General features: G+C 37.9%; 1 protein-coding gene across 30 annotated transcripts in view; it reads left to right on the top strand.

Annotated features, from left to right (window-relative positions):
- The window catches only part of ANK2 (ankyrin 2), a 695731-nt gene that overhangs the window by 352270 nt on the left and 325501 nt on the right, over positions 1 to 17960 (top strand). For 10 of the 30 annotated variants that reach the window (XM_078002170.1, XM_078002185.1, XM_028848702.2 and 7 more), the window contains exon 1: positions 6504 to 6663. The exons of the other annotated variants lie outside the window; for them this stretch is intronic. In XM_078002170.1, coding sequence (XP_077858296.1) covers positions 6580 to 6663 — 84 coding nt within the window. In that variant the 5' untranslated portion in view covers positions 6504 to 6579. Of the gene's footprint in view, positions 1 to 6503; positions 6664 to 17960 lie in introns of those variants that run through there. 30 annotated transcript variants of the gene reach the window in all.

The raw sequence follows: 17960 nt of genomic DNA on the forward strand, positions 1-17960 counted from the left end.
GTCTTGAATTCCTGGGCTTAAGTGGTCTTCCTGCTTTGCCCTCCCCAAAGCACCGGGATTACAGGCATGAGCCACTGTGCCTGGTTGACCAGGGGTCTTTTTATTGTGAATTTTGGCAAGCTGGAGTTTCTCTTTGTTATCTTTATATTCATATATTTCCCCCACTGATAACAAAAGTATAAAAAAGAATGAAACAAGAAGAATTCTTAGGGAACCTCAAAAAAGTCATGTGTTTGTTTGTAAGATAGGCAAGCATTCTGTGTTTACATTCTCAGTGAGTCAAGAAGGGAGACCACCAGGGTCAGAGCAATGACTTTTGGCAACAGAAAAGGAAACAAAGGATTTATTGAGGAAAAGTGGAAGGAGGAAAAGGAGAGTAGACAGAAGCTGCTCTGGGATTGTGATTCTATAGATCTGGCAGGCATTCCTTTTTGCTACCCACCCCCAATAAACAATATTTTTCTCCTCATCTCTTCTGATCTCCCTGTAATTCCTTCTGGTTCCCTTTCTTACCAGACTAGTGCCTTCAATACAGGACACAGGATCAATCTTCAATAGCTAAGAATGTTGGTGCAATGGGAGTGTCATTCATATAACAGACATCCTAAAGTGGAAATATAACTATGTATTCACTTAAAAACATGGGTAGATATGGTTAGTTACCATAGGCTAGCAGTTTTTGTAAAGAACACCATAATCTCAGTGATTAGACTCGCATGAGAAAAAGTTACTTGTGTCCTATGAGGTTTAATAAAAAAGGGAATAAGAGGTACTCTGCTCCACACAGTAATTCAGGGATTCAGCCTTTCCCAAATCTTTGCTCTTCCACCTTCTAGGTTTTTTTCTGCCTGTGTATTCAGCTAGCAGATGAATAGAGATTATTCATGGGAGGGTTTATTAACTAGGCTTGAATGTGGCATACACTTCCACCTACACTCTACAGGTTAGAACTAAATCTCAAGACTGCAACCAACTATAAGGGAGGATGGAAAATATGACTGTACTAGTTTCTTAGGGTTGCTATAGCAAAGCACTACAAACTGGGTGGCTTAAAATAACAGAACTGTATTCTCTCACAGTTATGCAGACTAGAAGTGCAAAACAATGGAGTCTTCAGGGCTGTGTTCCTTCTGAAGGCTCTGGCGAAGGATCCTCCCCTGCCTCTTCCTAGCTTCTGGTGGTTGCTGGCAATCCTTGACATCCCTTGCCTTATAGTTACATCACTCCAATTTCTGCCTCTGTCTTTGCATGGCCATCTTTTCTCTGTGTGTCTCTACATCTATTTTTTTTCTCATCCTATAAGGACACATGGTCATTGGGCTAGCCCACCCTAGTCCATTATGACCTCATCTTAATAGGATTACATCTTTAAAGACCAATTTCCAAATAAGGTCAATTTACAGGTGCTAGATATTAGGGCTTGAACATATCTTTTAGAGGGATACAGTTCAACCCACAACAGTAGTCTAGCTATGTGCCCAAAAGGAAAAGAAAAATGCTTTGGTGTCCCCTATTGGATCTTTGCCAAGTTGTTAAGATTTTCTATAATAAGTGATAGTGAGTGGGAAAGCCTTTTGAGGGCTTTAGAGAACTGAGATTTTTTAACATAGTTTCTGTGAAAAAATGTGTTTGTAACAACAGACAACTCTGACTCACAAATGGAGATAATATACCTGTAAGACATAAAGGTTTATACTACAGGGAACTTTACCACACTCAAATAATGTTATGAATTTAAATAGTATGTTAGAGCTCTTAATACTATTAACTCTCGTTGTTTAATAAAATAGAATAGGCATATGAAAATTAGAATAATCACCTCTAAAACTCCATGCCTTTAAAATACGCTTAACATAAAACCAATAAAGACATCTTCATATTTCTACTTGGGTCATTGTCATCTGACAGTGGTTTCTGTTCCCAGCATTTTCCATCTTAGTCTTTGTTCATCTTATACTTTATTAAGTGGCTGCTTTTCATTGAAGCTGGCCATGATTTAATAAAAGAACAACAGCCTTCAAGTCTATTGAACTTAAGCTCTATATCTTATTAACTTTCTTACTTTGGACGAGTCACCAAACCCACTTTCTATTTCAGTTTTCTCACCTGTACTGTGATTGACACTAACCTTCTTGTGTGGTTATGAGAATCCCTTAAAGTCACTTAGTATTTATTGAGCATCTGTCATATGCTGGAACTCTTATAGGTGCTTGTAACATATCAGTGAGAACAACAAAGATCTCTGTTCTCATGGAGCTTCCATTCTAGGGGCCAAAATGGTTTTACGAATTATAAAATGCAAATGTAAGGTATTATCATCATTGCTATCATGTCTGCAGCAACTCCATTTTCTCAAATATCTGTAAAAATCTTATTTAAAATTATTTATAGCTCTCAGATATCAGAAAGTACATAAAGGGAAAGAAAAATCTAAGAAATAAAAAATAATCTTTTAGATGTCTAATTGTAAATAAAAACTCATAGTAAATACTGAAAATGTTTCTTTACTGCATTTAAAAATAGTTCCTAGTCCCCTATTATATGCCATGCACTGCAGTAGGCTTTATGTGGCATGCCAAGATAGATATTAATCCTACCCTCAAGGAGCTTAGAGTCCAGTTAGGGACACGCCCACTGGAAAATGTACTATTAGGATAGGAAGTGAAGAATACTCGGCAGACAGGCACAAGGAAATTGATGGACAGCTTTCAGATGAGGAAAGGTGACTGCCCAGACACTTATAACATCTTGCTGACGCTTTCTTTTCTTTTTTCTTTTTTTTTTTTTTTTGAGATGGAGTCTTGCTCTGTCGCCCAAGCTGGAGTGCAGTGGCATAATCTTGGCTCGCTGCAACCTCTGCCTCCCAGGTTCAAGCAATTCTCCTGCCTCAGCCTCCCGACTAGCTGGGATTACAGGCACTCACCACCACGTCCAGCTAATTTTTGTGTTTTTAGTAGAAATGGGGTTTCACCATGTTGGTCAAGCTGGCCTCGATCTCCTAACCTCGTGATCCACCCACCTCGGCCTCCCAAAGTGCTGGGATTAGAGGCATGAGCCACCGCACCCGGCTCTGTTGACATTTTATAGAAAATGTCAGAGAGATATTTACCCCCTGATGCTGTAATTGACACAGTACTATCAGCATCTGTTTAGCTACTGGCTGGGATTTTTATTTTATACAGAATGTTAGATGTTTACATCTATGTTATACGGTATAGTATTTGGACAATACTTTGTACAGGAAGTGCATTGTATACAAGTTTAAGTAATATTTCAGAACGACAGTGCTATGGTTTGAATATTTGTGTCCCCTCCTAAATCATGTTGAAACTTAACCCCCATTGTGATGGTGTTGGGGGATTGGGCCGTTAGGAGGTGATTAAGTCATGACGGTAGAGCCCTCGTGAATGGGATATGTGGCCCTATAAAAGGGCTGAAGGGAAATAGGTAGGCCCTTTTTGCTTTTCTTTCCTTCTGCCATGTGAGGACAGTGTTCAATATGCCATCGGGAAGCAGAGACCTGGCTCTCACTGGAACTTCCCAGCCTCAGAACTGTGACAAATAAATTTCTATTATTTATAAATTACCTCATCTCAGGGATTTTGTTATAGCAGCACCAACACACTAAGATACACACTAAGCAGGCAGCAGGGTAAAGCAGACCGTCAAACTGAGAAGCCAAAATCTGAGAATTTACAACCATGCACCGTATGTTTGAATGTTGACAGAGGAGGCATTGTTACAAAGGCTGTCAGAACATAATCAGAAGTTACTAATTCATAAACTGTTGAAATACGAAGTACATTTGTTTTCAGTTTGCATTGCAGAGGTGATGTAAAAGCAATGATTCTATTACTAATTGGGCTACCAAACCCATTGATTGAAAAACATGTTCTGACTTCAATTGACAAAGAAGAACATTAATAGCATCTCTCTCCTATAGACCCAGTTACAATAAAGGTCTTCCATTTTGCTTCTTCTTTTCGTGGTATAATAGTTTCCTCAACGTTTTTGCCAAGAAGTTCCCATCTCAGGACCTTTGAACTGCTATTCTCTTTGCCTAGAATATTCTTCCTTCAGATAATTGTTTTGCTTGGTCCCTTCATTCAGATTTCTAAAGAGCATTCCTTAGCACCTTGTGTGCTAAGCACAGTTAACATGTGTCTCTCATCACTCCTTATTCTACTTTTTTTCCCCAGAGCATTTGTCACTATTATTTTTGTTTACTACCTAGTTCCACTGTTAGAATGTAAGCACTATGACTGCAGAAATGTTGCCTGTTTTGTTTATCATGATATGCGCAGTAATTAGGGCAATGTGCCTCTAGTACTCAGTTCCTGGCACATGATAGTCATTCAATAAATATTTATTGAGTAACTGAATGTGTCCAAGCTGAGGCTGCTCCCAAGGAAGGTCAAGAAAGGGTCATCTAGAGGGATGAGGTGAGGGAATGAGTGAGGTGTTGGGAGAGCAGGTGGCAGGGGAGTAGGAAATGGCATGGGGATTTCAGTGGGGGCTCTGACCACATTGGGAGTTGGGCTTCTGGAAGCTTCTGTAGAAGCCCTTTGGGGTTTTGTTATTTTTTTTAAAAAGAGAACCTTTGCCTCTTTGGCCTGGCTGTGTGATCCAAGGTATCACTGAAGCAATGGTGAGAGAATGGCATTGGTGGAATGGGTCTGCTGAAACAGGAGGAGGGTGGAGGGAGTGAGGGGCAGCAAAACAGGTTGACTCTAGATGAGGACATGGAGGGGCCTTAGAGTGGTAAGGCAGAGAGAAAGAATGATCATAACAGCAATAGGGAAAAAAGGTGAAATTCTGTTGCGGTGCCTGGTGATGGAAAGGTGAGTTCTCAACTGCTCAGTCATTTTCACATAAACGTTTCTTAAGGTACACTTTCAGAGTTGAAAACTGTGTCTATTTGTAATAATAATAATATTAGCAATAGCAACACATTTACATAGGCACCTTCCAATTTCAAAGTGCATTTATATACATTATCTCATTGGTTTAATCCTTTCTCTATTTTTACTTGTAAGTATGCTGTGTATTATAGTTTACGTACATTGTCTGGGAATAAGGGCAAGTGTTTAGAACATACATATGTACATTTGTACAAAATATATCAGGTTCTGGTTGCATCTACAAGTTTATATATATATATATATATATTTTTTTTTTTTTTTTTTTCCAAGACAGAGTCTTGATCTGTAACCCAGGCTGGAGTGCAGTGGGGCAATCTTGGCTCACTGCAACCTTCGCCTCCTGAGTTCAAGCAATTCTCCTGCCCCAGCCTCCCTACACCCGGCTAATTTTTTTTTTTTTTTGTATTTTTAGTAGAGACAGGGTTTCACCACATTGGCCAGGCTGGTTTTGAGCTCCTCACCTCGTGATCCACCTGCCTTGGCCTCCCAAAGTGCTGGGATTACAGGCATGAGCCACTACGCCCAGCCTACAAGTTAATATTATTAAATATACAAGTATGGCCACCTTAATCAATAAGTGAATTTGGGTTTCTTGCTATAAAAAGAAGCCCCATTTTTTAAATCAAGAATTCCAGAACTTTATTGTCCTTGAGAGGACAATTGTGTTTTATTCATCAGTCAATAGACATAATTAGATTAAGAAAACTTTTGAGATCAGTTATAAAATATTGTAACTCCATTAGTTTTTAATGTTTGTATTACCGATAGTGTCTTAGATATTTAACAAGCCTTGATTAACTGCCTTTAATGTGCCACGGATTATGCTCAGTTCTGGGAAGTTCAGTTCTCCCCCTACCCAGACACACACACACACACACACACACACACACACACACTCCTGACCTAAAACTCTTGGCCTATCCAGGAAAGACAGTTATGTGTCTGTGCAGTTGTGTAATACATTGTAACAGGTACTCTTACACTCTTACACTGGAAAGAGAAGGCACAGGAGAAGAGAGTGGTTGGGATTATCTGGAGGCTGGAGAAGCTGTTCTCAAGGCTTTATGACAGAAGTCATCCTTGAGCGTAGTTTTAAAAGATTGTATTTTAAACCAAGTGAATAACATCTGAAAAACATAGCTTTCTTATATTCACTTTAGGATATTAATAGCCAATCCTTTTCCTTAAGTAGCCTCTTGACTGGCTAAATGTACCTCTTCAGGTTCAGAGACACATTCTAGAATGCTATGGTTTTCTCATTGTGCGTTGTATCTGTTCCGTGTTGAAGTACCTGTAGGAAGAAAATTAAGTACAGGTTTTGTGTGTGGGTTGAGAGCTGATCCTATCAAGGGTGTGTCAGAAACCAACCAGCAGAGTCCCCAAATCATTCGAGTCCCTGGCATTCTTTTTTCAAGGCTTTCTTCATTGTAACCGGTTCCTGATGGTAATTGGTTGAATCAGATTTAACAATGCAGTCAGATAAACAGTTGTGGCAGCTGCTGCCATGGCAACGTCACCGTCCTTACCCTCCCAGTGCGCGCCCCTTCCCCACCCCTCCTCCTCCTCCTGCTTTCCTCCAGTAAGTGCATACTCGCTAGTGGTCTGTACAGGCGGCACGGTTTGATGGCAGAGATATTCTCTTTCCAAACTGTTCAAAATGATGAACGAAGATGCAGCTCAGAAAAGCGACAGTGGAGAGAAGTTCAACGGCAGTAGTCAGAGAAGAAAAAGACCCAAGAAGGTAAATCGCCAGAATTAGGAACGTCTGTGTATAAATATATGTGTGTACATGTGTGAGTGTGTAATATCAGCGAGGCTATGGAAACCGTGGAGCATTATGAGTAACTGTAGACGATAACAGTGCCAAGCCTTGCTTTTTTAACGAGGCAGGTGCAAACTGCTGCTTTTTGAGAATAGTAAAGAAGCCATGGCTCATAATGGATACACTGGAGCGTGGTGAAGTGAATAGAGATAAGGTGTGTTCCACATGTGGATTACTGAGGACTGTGGCCACTGATGGATACTTCTGGTGTTAACTGGGTAGAGAGAGTCGTTTTATTTTTAGTGTTTAAAAGGAAGAGTGTTAAGCAAGGTGGATTGTGAAGCAAAAGGCAGATTTTTGGCCAGATGCGTTTGCTCTGTGATGATCCTGAGATGGCTAGACAGCAAACGCCTTTTGGTTTCATGCTAAGTGTAGTCCTCCTAAGGAGAAAAGACTGCTGTGACAGGAGAAATATCATCCCCAGAATGATATTTCTTTGGCTTGCTTAGCTCCTCTGCAGTTTTTAGTGTGATAGCTCTTTCAATGATTAAGAAAAACAGCTAAAGATATTATGGGGTGGGGGCTCTTGGGCACACAAAGCAGTCTGTAGGATTTCTTACTGTGGCATACATTCCCACACCCTCGATTTTCATGGAAATGACAGCAGGGAGAAACAGTGGGAAAAGATGCAAACTATTCAGCCCCACCCAATGCCAGCACTTCTTTCTTTATGGCCTGACTCCTTCTGGTAAACTGTTGCAGCCTCACAGAGCTTCCCTGAGCCTCACCTCTGAAAGAGATGCTCTATAAATAAATTCTCCTAAAATGCATTTATTTCCTGGAGCAATAATATGGGCAGGATATTAGATATGATTGTAATGTAAATGGCTTTCAACGTTAGATGGATTTGGATTTTGAATAAGCAGATTACAAAAATAATAAACACAAACAAATGAATATTTTTCATTTTGCTAATGAAGTTGCATTGTGTTTCAAAATTCTAGATGTCTAGTGTACTAAATGTCTTGTAATCTAAAAATTCTAAATAATTTGCAACCTCTGATATTTAAAAGATCATTGTATTAGCAAACAAGGGAGTAGTATATTTGAATGGTATCTTGCAATTTGATAAAAATAAGCATGTGATGATTTTTTAATCATAGCCTAGAGATAGTGATGCAATCTGATAACAGGCAAAAGGATAATTCAGGGCAAGCAGGAACCTTGGTAGAATGTCCTTTTCCTTTTGTACCTAAGCATTCCAGATCCTCTAGACCTCGAGGGCATTTTTATAGAGTGTTAGCTAATTGAACAACATAGAAAAAGAAAAAGAAAATAGAAAAGAGAGCGAGCAAGCAAGAGAGAGCGAGAGAAGGAAAAAGAAAGAAAGAAAAAGGAATTTTAAATTCACATTATCATTTCAAAATCCCATATTTTCTCTCTGAAGTCCCTGTAGTGCTTTAGAAACAATATACTCAGGACTATTGAAGGGGTGGAGAATGAATCTTGAGATTTTTAAGCTCTGAATGATGATACTAACTTCACATGACCAAAGCCATTTTAAAGTCTTTGAGGAGGAAGAGACAACAAAATCATCCCATGTAGTAACTATCATATCTTTAAGCTGAATTTTCTCAAATAAATTTATTTTAGGAGTAAGTCTTTTTCCAAACTTGCAACCAAAATGAAAGAGCAAGTTTTGAATGTGTGTGTTAAAGCATCATGAATATTGAGTGTTAAAAGGAGTTTCACCTAAAAGAAATTGCTCTTGAAAAAAATAGTAATTACATAATAGATTAGGGTATGCACACACATAAACACACACACACCCCTCAGCTTGCCTAGTCAGTCAGACGTAAGTGGGTCTGAATCTCAGTTCTACCCTTTAATTTTGTGTGTTTGAAGCACATCATTTAATTTCTCATTTAATGAATCCAGGGATTCATCTGTAAAATGAGAATAATTATATATAGAATATTTTGTGAGGATTAGAAATAATGTATATATAATTATTTGAACAGTATTTAAAACATATAGTCAGTGGCAATAACTTTCAGGTGTTATTCTCTTAAATGGAATTTGTTTATTGCATAAGCCTTTTAAGAGAAAAATCTGTTTATACTTTTGAGAGAGGCAGAAATGACAGAATCCAATATTGGTGCTTTGCAAAGACTAGTAGTCATTTTTCAAAATGTCAAAAGTTATATGCTATAATTGGAAACTTTTTTATCTCGTACAAATCATTGACATTTACATAAATGTACCTTAGGTCTTTATATTATTGTTTCACATTATTTTGCACAGCAGAAAACTTACATTTTCATATTTAAACACTAGACCATTAAACGTGCCTTGATGAGGACATTGACGATAAAGAGATAAGTATCCCTAATAAGCATAAAACCTGAGAAAGCAAAAATTGGGGTAAAGTCAATGTCACATCACTTCAATTTAGTTGTTTGTTTTTCTACTAGAGGTTTACATTGAATCTGCTGTAGGATTCTACTTAAGTATCCAGGATTACGGACTACCAAGCTCACTATGGCCTGGGTGTGGATCTATCCTACTGACTCATATTCCTTGAAATCATGCCTCTGTCTCTAGTAAATACGTAACAAATGGGCTGTAATTTACTTGTTTGTTCTGTACCTTCCAAAAGTACCTCTTCTGAGGGACAGAGCTAAAGGATCTTTTGCCACCAGACCTACAATGTGAGAAAATAAGCTTAAGGAGGAATTCATTTATGTCAGAATTTTACTGAGTGTGTTGAGGATAACAATTCTTTGAGCTTTACTGAAGAATGTCTGTTTTGGCTTCGGTAAGTGAGCTTGTCAGTGCTCTCCCCTCAGAAACCACGAGGAGTACACTGGTGGTTGAACATGATGGGTTTATGACTCATTGTCGTGAGGAGGATACACATCATGGGGAACCGTGGGGGCATCTCAGTAAGCGGGTGCCAGGAAGAATGCATAGGATATGGGCTTTGGTTGAATAATTTGAAAGAGGGTTCAAGAGAGTGGTGGCTCACTTTGGGGATGCGGTACTCCCAGAAAGCAGGAACAATTCTATAATTGTGTATCCCAGTCTTATCTACAGGAGAACAGGCTAGAGTGTTACTAAAGCTATAGTTGTAAGGAAGCAGCAATCTCATTTGGCAAGAGAGGGAGATGTTTGGTATTTTGTGTCTTGGACAACGTCTTTGTTTTGTCTGCGTTCAGACATGATATGGGAGTGGTGATGTTTTGGTTTTATTCTGCCATGGTCAGAGTGGCCTTGTCTGATGTTGATGCTTTGAGAAATTTTTTGTGATCAAATAGGAGAACACTGAGGCCTAGCTGATAGTACCAGGCCCACTCCTGTGGGTCAGTGGCTGCCTTTCTCATTCTCAAGCTTGAACACAAAGATACCTTTGGAGAGAGAGATAAAGACTTGTTTATTATTGGATACTCTTTAGTACCCAAAGAAAATAAATTATAGCTAGTAGTGTTTTTAAAGTAGTCATGAAAACCTTCATCTGATACTTCAACAAAGTTTTCTTAGGGCCAAGATATTTCATACTAGCAGATATTGCCTAAGGTGCAGATTTGGGATTGATGTTTTAGTGGTGGTTCAGTGGCGAAGAGGAAATGGGGGCTATTCTAATTTTCAACTGGAATCCAGGACTAAAAAGAAGCATTGGGAACTATGTGAAATGTAGCCATGTAAGACGGCTTTCAGCCTACTCTAAATCCCAGAAAACTCTATAAAAATTTTTATATTTTTTGAGGAAGGGTCTCATTCTGTCACTCAGGCTGGAGTACAGTGGTGTGATCATGGCTCACTGCAGCATCAACCCACCTGGCTCAAGCGATCTTCCTGCCTCAGCCTCCCAAGTAGCTGGGACTGCAGGCATGTGCCACCACAGCTGGCTATTTTTTTTTTCACTTTTTGTAGAGACAGAGTCTCCCTAAGGTACCCAGGCTGGTCTTGAACTCCTGGTTCAAGCGATTCTTCTCTTTCATCCTCTCAAATTGCTGGCATTACAGGTATGAGACTATAAAACTTATTCCACTATTCCACCATTTTGACAGATTATATTACAATAATCCAAGACCATATTTATGTGTGCAACTCTACACACTTTCCAGTTTGTAGCAATAACATAGCAGTGGATTTATACTAAAAGAGGCTGTAGAAGATTTTGGTAATTTACATACTTGGAAATGGTAATGCCCAAGCATCAATCACAGGTGACAGCCATCTGAAACCACTAGGCCTGTGAGTTCTTCTAAAACAAGTACATGAGTAAATGGTTTAGTAACTGTGTTCCCCATTTAGTGGAATAATGATATGAAGATAAAAATAAAATATCGGCACTATTATTTTCAACAGAGTAGTAGGATAAAATGGCTTTATAGGATACCTTATATTTATTAAAGATGCTTTGATCTGGATCACTAAGATATTCATAAGCATTGTAAAATATTTTGAAGGTACACACACACACACACACACACACACACACACACACACAGACAGAATGGCTGTTTACGTGCCACTGCCTAAATAGAGAGATGAAAGATGAAAGTGTTACCAGATGTGTGGTTGAAATGTTGTACCATAGAAATATGAATGAGGTACATATTAAAAGGTTTATTTTTATAGCAGCCAAAGAAACTATGCCCTTTTTAGTGGAATCAGGTAGTAGATCCAACATTTGGGTGTCCAAATAGTATTGTGGTCAATTAATTTTGAATTTAAAGTTGATGCCTTATCTAGTTCACTGATGTCTAGAAAGGCTTCCATGTATAATTTATTCTGAACAATATCCCTATTTCTTCAGTCTTTCAAATAACTTAACCATTTGCCCTTTATAAAATACCAACTTATAACCCAAAATAGCATGTGTTGCCTGAAGACAGTAATTCCCCATCACTGAAGGTATTTAAAATGACCATCTGTCAGGGATGATGGAAATTTTTATTGGATAGAAAAATACCTTATAACCTGGTATTCTGTGATTTTTCTTTCAATGTCTTCCTCTCTGTTTCTATTTATTCCCCTTTATCTTATTAATTTTTTCACTGATAATTTCATGTCTTAGTAATAACTAATTTATCCTTTTACAGCAGCATATTTCAAAGTGCTGTCTACTGACCACAACTACCAGAATTACCTGGGTTTTCTGCTAAAATAATTCACTTCTTAGGACCCACTTCAGACCTGCTGTGTGTTAGAACCTTTGAGGATTTTTAACAGGCTCCCAACTCTTTCTTATGCACACTCAAGTTTAGAGCCATTGTCTTAGCTGGGTGCAGTGGCTCACACCTGTAACCCCAGCACTTTTGGAGGCTGAGATGGGAGCACTGCTTGAGCCCAGAAGTTTGAGACCAGACTAGGCAAGATAGCAAGACCCTGTATCTAAAATAAAAACAAAAATAAAAAATTAGCCAGGCATGGTGGCACATGCCAGTAGTCCCAGCTACTGGGGACTGCTAAGGACACCCAATCTCGGAGGGTGAGGTCATAGTAAGCCATGATCTTGCCACTGAACTCCAGCCTGCGTGACAGAGTGAGACTGTCTCAATAAATAAATAGATGAATAAATAGATAAATAAATACATGAATAGAACCATTGCGTTAGAATGTGGTCAACAGTCATGCAGTTGAGTTATCTTAGAAAGAAAAATCTTTAATCTTGATTAGATGCGTTAGTTTATTACTTGGCTCTTACAGCAACATTTGTTTAAGTCTAGATGGCAGCAGCAATGACACAAGAAAATTGAGAACAACATTTTAAAAATCTTACTCTTATGTCTGGAATCTGGAACTGCTTTCATATGCTATCTTATTTAATCTTCAAAATAACTCATTGAATATTATTATCCCAGTGTCATAGATGAGAAACTGGAGACTCAGAGACCACATACAGATGGTGCTGAAGAGACCATAGACATTTTTCCTACTGTTCAACTAATGACATATTTTGAGCCATTTCTCCTGTGGAAACCAGGTGTAAAGTAGTTGTCTGTATCTCTTGCAAAGATTCTGTGGTTTTCTTCTAAGATATCCTCCTGATTCTTCCTTCCAATGTTGCTGTCATTTTGCATCAGTTGATAACATTTCCAAAAATGCTCAATCTTGTCTATGGGAATAACATGGAAAAGTAACTTCTTTCATGACTGTCTATGATACTCTCCCAAGCAGCATTCCCAAAAGAAGGAAAACTTCTTTTGCTTCCATTATATTTTGTGCTTTGTTGTTGTAGATGTATCCATCAGCCTGTGCAGACAACATATTGGACTTTGAAAATTCACAAAAATGTAAGAAACAAAACTTCAGTAAACAGCTGCCTTCATGTGGCTTAGGCGTGTTAAATTAAACCACCCTAAAAAGTTCACCCTACTTTCACCATTTTAGCTCTAACTATTCTCTTGAGAAAATTGTGTTAGTGTGATATTCTCAGTAGTTGTTCTATTAACGGTTCTTTTCCATATACTCTTTTCTGAAGTGTTGGAGGTTTCTTTTTCCTTCTTGATAAAGTTTCTAAAGAGACATTTGATTGCACATTAAAATAAACTTGAAATTTTAATCTGTATTTGTTTCTCTCTTGTCCTAATTCAGAGCATGCTAAATTATAAATATGCTTACAGCTTTACTTCTTTCTTGCTTGTATTCTGTTCTAATTCCTGTTGGAGGCAGAAACAAAATCACTGCCTATTTTTATCTCATTGGACACTGGTCGGATATATCACAACAAATAAAGTTACCATTTCAATTTCCTTTTACTAGATAGAACAGAGATGGGATTGCTACCAAAAGAGACAATCTTTTGATAGAAAAAGTTTAAAGTTTTTATATACTTGAGACCAAATAAATATGATAGGGTATTTCTTTTTCTTTGAAATTCATGCCTACATCCCAACCCGTAGGGAGGGTTATTTTTAAAAAGCTGCAGGGAGATGGGAAAATATGTTCTAGATAATAATATACCAAAATCTACAGGGTGAGCATCTTCTTAGTCATGAGACCTGGTTTTTATTCATGTTTTTCTGTTAACTCACAGACAGCTATCATCTTCTTCCACACAAGAATTTGTGTTTGTAGTCATTAAGACAAAGACCTTGATTTCTAGCATTTGCTTAATGAGCTTCAGTTTCTAAGAATCAGCTTGTTTTGCTCAGTTTAATTTAGGTGTTTCTTCCGAACACATACAAAAGTTCCCCCAATTCGACAATTGGTATTGGTTTGCTGAGTGTATAGCACTGTGTTAGGTGCTATGGCATGGCTAGGCTAAAAGCCAATGATTGATACTTACATGGAATTCATCATCTGAGCAGACATTTCTATCTAAGAAAAAAGTAATGAGCCATCTAGAGAAATATTATAGGTACACTCACACATATTATAAGTAAAATATAAATATGTTGTGCAGTTGCCAAAAAGAAACTCTACAGGAGTCTGGAGAAGGGCAAGAGATCAGTGTAATTTTGTTAGACGAGTAAACCCTATGAGTGGGTGAACAATAGTGCAGAGCCGTAAGTTATGGCTAATGTGTGAGTATAAAGGAAGGGGATACACAGGCAATCTGGATTCAACAGCCTCAGGCATATAATTCCAAGTTACAGTAAAAATTAGGAAACTGTTGGTGATTTGTTGCAATGCAGAGTCATAACCATCATGAGTGAACTCTAACATGGTTGTCCTTATGCTTTCAGCCTTGGCCAGCTCCAGGTTGCATTTTGGAATCCATCTTGTTTTGATGACTGAGCCTGTGTCCTTCTCCTATTAGATATATATGTTTAATCACTCATTTTACCTATGAAGATTTACCCCATATCTCTGTTTATCGATTATTTCTGCAATCAGTAGTAAATTCCAATAAGTAAGCCTCCAAATTAACAAGACATTCGAATCTAGTAGGGACAATTTTTGAAAGTATCTAAATATTCAACCTTCTGCCTTCACCTGAAAGAGATACTGGTATGGATAACCCGGATTGCAATTACCTAGAACACTTATACAGGCACTCATAATGCTTTGCATAGCAGCTAAAAACTGGTTTGTCTCTTTGGGTTATTATTTTATTGGTGATCATGATGTTATGTTAGTGTAACATTACTAAGGTAGTCCACTTTGCAGGCTAACTTTGAGTTTGCTCTGGATCTTCTATTGGATTTTCAGATCCTTGAACAAGAAATTCGAGACTTTCCCCTCCTTTCCATTTCCTGGCCTGGCCACAAGTTTCTGTGCAGTCTTCTTTGTCCATTTTAACTGGCAAACAGAGTGACTCATGACCGATCATTTCACTTCTGGCCACCTTTCACTTCCTGCTTACATAATAAGGACAATTATAGCCACTGCCACTTCAAAGAACACACATGGTTAAAGAGAAATACGTAAAGGGGTGTTTTAGAAGTAAAACTATAGAAACAGAGCTAAGCGTTAGGGTCTCTGTCGATACTAAAAATGGGAAGAAATCAAAAAGAAATTGTGAACCATTCTAGAATGTTTCACCCAGTGCTAGTAAGTGGTACCTTTTTTTTTTTTTGAGATGGAGTCTCGCTCTGTCACCCAGGTTGGAGTGCAGTGGCCAGATCTCAGCTCACTGCAAGCTCCACCTCCCGGGTTCACGCCATTCTCCTGTCTCAACCTCCCAAGTAGCTGGGACTACAGGCGCCCACCACCACGCCCGGCTAGTTTTTTGTATTTTTAGTAGAGATGGGGAGTGGTACCTTTTTATAAGTATTTTAACGTAATAATATAACGGTTACTGTAATTCTAATATTTGACAACATTCTTAACAATAAGTATTTCTATGTGGCCAATTGAGCCCAGTTTAGGTGGGAGGTTTTAAACAAAATGAAAACGTAAAGAAATTCAAAACATTAGGAGAATTATTTATGAGAAATTTAGTATTTTCTTTGTCAAGATTTTGGTCCTCTTTTTATATAATGCTTATCCCTAAAGAATCCCTTTTTGAGACGTTCTAGACGCTTGCCCAGAATTCAGAGGGTATGGTGGTGGGATGCCTTTCTCTCTTACTCTGTAGTACTGTCTTGTAATAAGTGCATAGGGATGGCAATACACCCAATGACCAATAATTTAAAATGAGAATCAGGAAGGAAATAAATTAAGTATAGATACTTGCCATTATTTTAGTAGTTTAGAGATGCCATTAGAACTGCTAGATATATTCGTATTACTATTAAATTAATGTGAATGTCTGTCTTAGTCCTTTTGGGTTGATAAAACAAAGTGTCTTAGAGTGAGTAGTTTAAAAACAACAGAAATTTATTTCTCACAGTTCTGGAGGCTAGGAAATTGAAGATCAAGCCATCAGCTGATTTGGTGTCTGGTGAAGGCCCACTTCCTGGTTCACAGATGATGCCTTCTCTCTGTGTCCTCACATGGTAGAAAAGGCAAGGCAGCCTTCTGGGGCATCTTTTATATGGGCACTCATTCCATTCATGAAAACTCTGCCCTCATTGCCAAATCACCTTCCAAAGGTCCCAGCTCCTAAAGCCATTGCATTGGTGATTAGATTTCGACTTAGGAATTTTGAGGACATGAACATTCAGATTATAGCAGTCTGTTTTAATGTTCTCCCATTCAGTTAAACCTGTATTAGAGTGTTTACAGCTTGGCATGCTTAAATAGTATTTTCTGTAAAGTTGACACAGTAAATAATTTCAGTGTTCTGTGAAGTCAGTCAAATTCAGAAGACTAGCCCTACATATGAGTTTGATCTATGTATACGTTGTTGCCATGAACTATAGTATGTATGTTTAATAATTGTCTACGTGATTTATTCTTGGCTTGATCTACCACATATTATCATTTGTGTAGAAAAGGTGTTCAAAAGAGACTGTATAAGTAGCTTATAAACATCAGTTCTGTTCAGTATGAAGAGGAAAGAGTTATCATAATGGTACATACGGCATTCTTATAGGTCATTCCTCTGTCCCAACACTTTGTACTCAAAGTACAGAGACTGTACTTTGAGAATTCAGAAATTGGCAACGCTTTCCACACAGCCTATGATTCATAGTAGGGACTACGAAAAGCCTTAATGTGAATTAGCCATTTGTTTCCATAATTTTAGATTATTCTGAAAAGAGCATTTAAATAGCATTGATAAAGTTCATGAGTAACACATTACTATACTCCAAGACTCAGAATAAGTTCATATACTGAGGTTTGGGGATGAGTGGTGACTGGGTTTTGGTTTGAATGCTTAGCTATTTAGGGCATAGTGCTAATCTAGCCACCACTATCCTATAAAGGCCAGTTATCTTCATTTAGTGTCAAAGGCATATATTTCATTCTTAACTGAAGAGAGTGGCTGATCAAACTGACACAGCACAGCAGAGTACTGCCGGATGTGTGCATACCCAACTACATTACCAAAACTAACACACTGCGATTATCCCAGAGTCACTTATCTCCTAATGTGTGAAGGAATTCTGATCCTTTTTAGAAGGTCATATGAGGGGAAATGATATTAATAGAATGACAGTCAAACAGGGGTTTTCTGTGGCATTGTGATGAAGTCTACCTTAATCAAACCTGTTTGAACACATGATGTTTTGTTAAATAAATGGAACAATTTATTTATAGAAAAAATTATTTATTAGAAAAAACAGTTCATCCCATTGGAACAACATTTTTCAATAATAATAATAAATAGTAGTTAATATTCATTGAGAGATTAGTATATATACATGCTAGTCTACATAGAGTTCTACATAAATTATCAAATTTTATCTTCACAATAACCTGATGAGTAGATAGTTCATGATTCCATATTAAGGATGACACTGATGTCCAGAGGGGTTTAAAAAAGCCCTTCTTGCTTGAATCTACATAGCTCCTAAACGAGCTATCCCAGGTCAAACTGACCACTCTGCTTATCTCCAAACCCCTGTGCTATGTGAATGCCGCAATCTTTTACAGAATTAAAATAGGATTTAGAATGAAAGAAATAGGAGTTTTGTTTATGTCCCAAACCTGTTTCACTCATATGCCTTCGCTGATTGGTCAATTGGTCAAGGAATCTAAAAAGCTATTTTTTTTTTTCAAATATGGTTTAAAACAGAGGTATAAATCCAAATTGGAAAAGTTTTTTTATGTAGTTGTTGACTAAGATTGTTAGATGCTTTCTGAATATTCAAGCCAGATGTGAATTCTCAGACTCAGCTGTGGAACACTGAAGAATGAAGCTTTATAGTTGGTATTTCCATCTGCACTTCAACTGTATTTGTCAAATGGCTGACACCCTTAGCATAGCCTCTCTA

The sequence above is a fragment of the Macaca mulatta genome, chromosome 5, assembly GCF_049350105.2.
Source record: "Macaca mulatta isolate MMU2019108-1 chromosome 5, T2T-MMU8v2.0, whole genome shotgun sequence".
NCBI lineage: Eukaryota > Metazoa > Chordata > Mammalia > Primates > Cercopithecidae > Macaca > Macaca mulatta.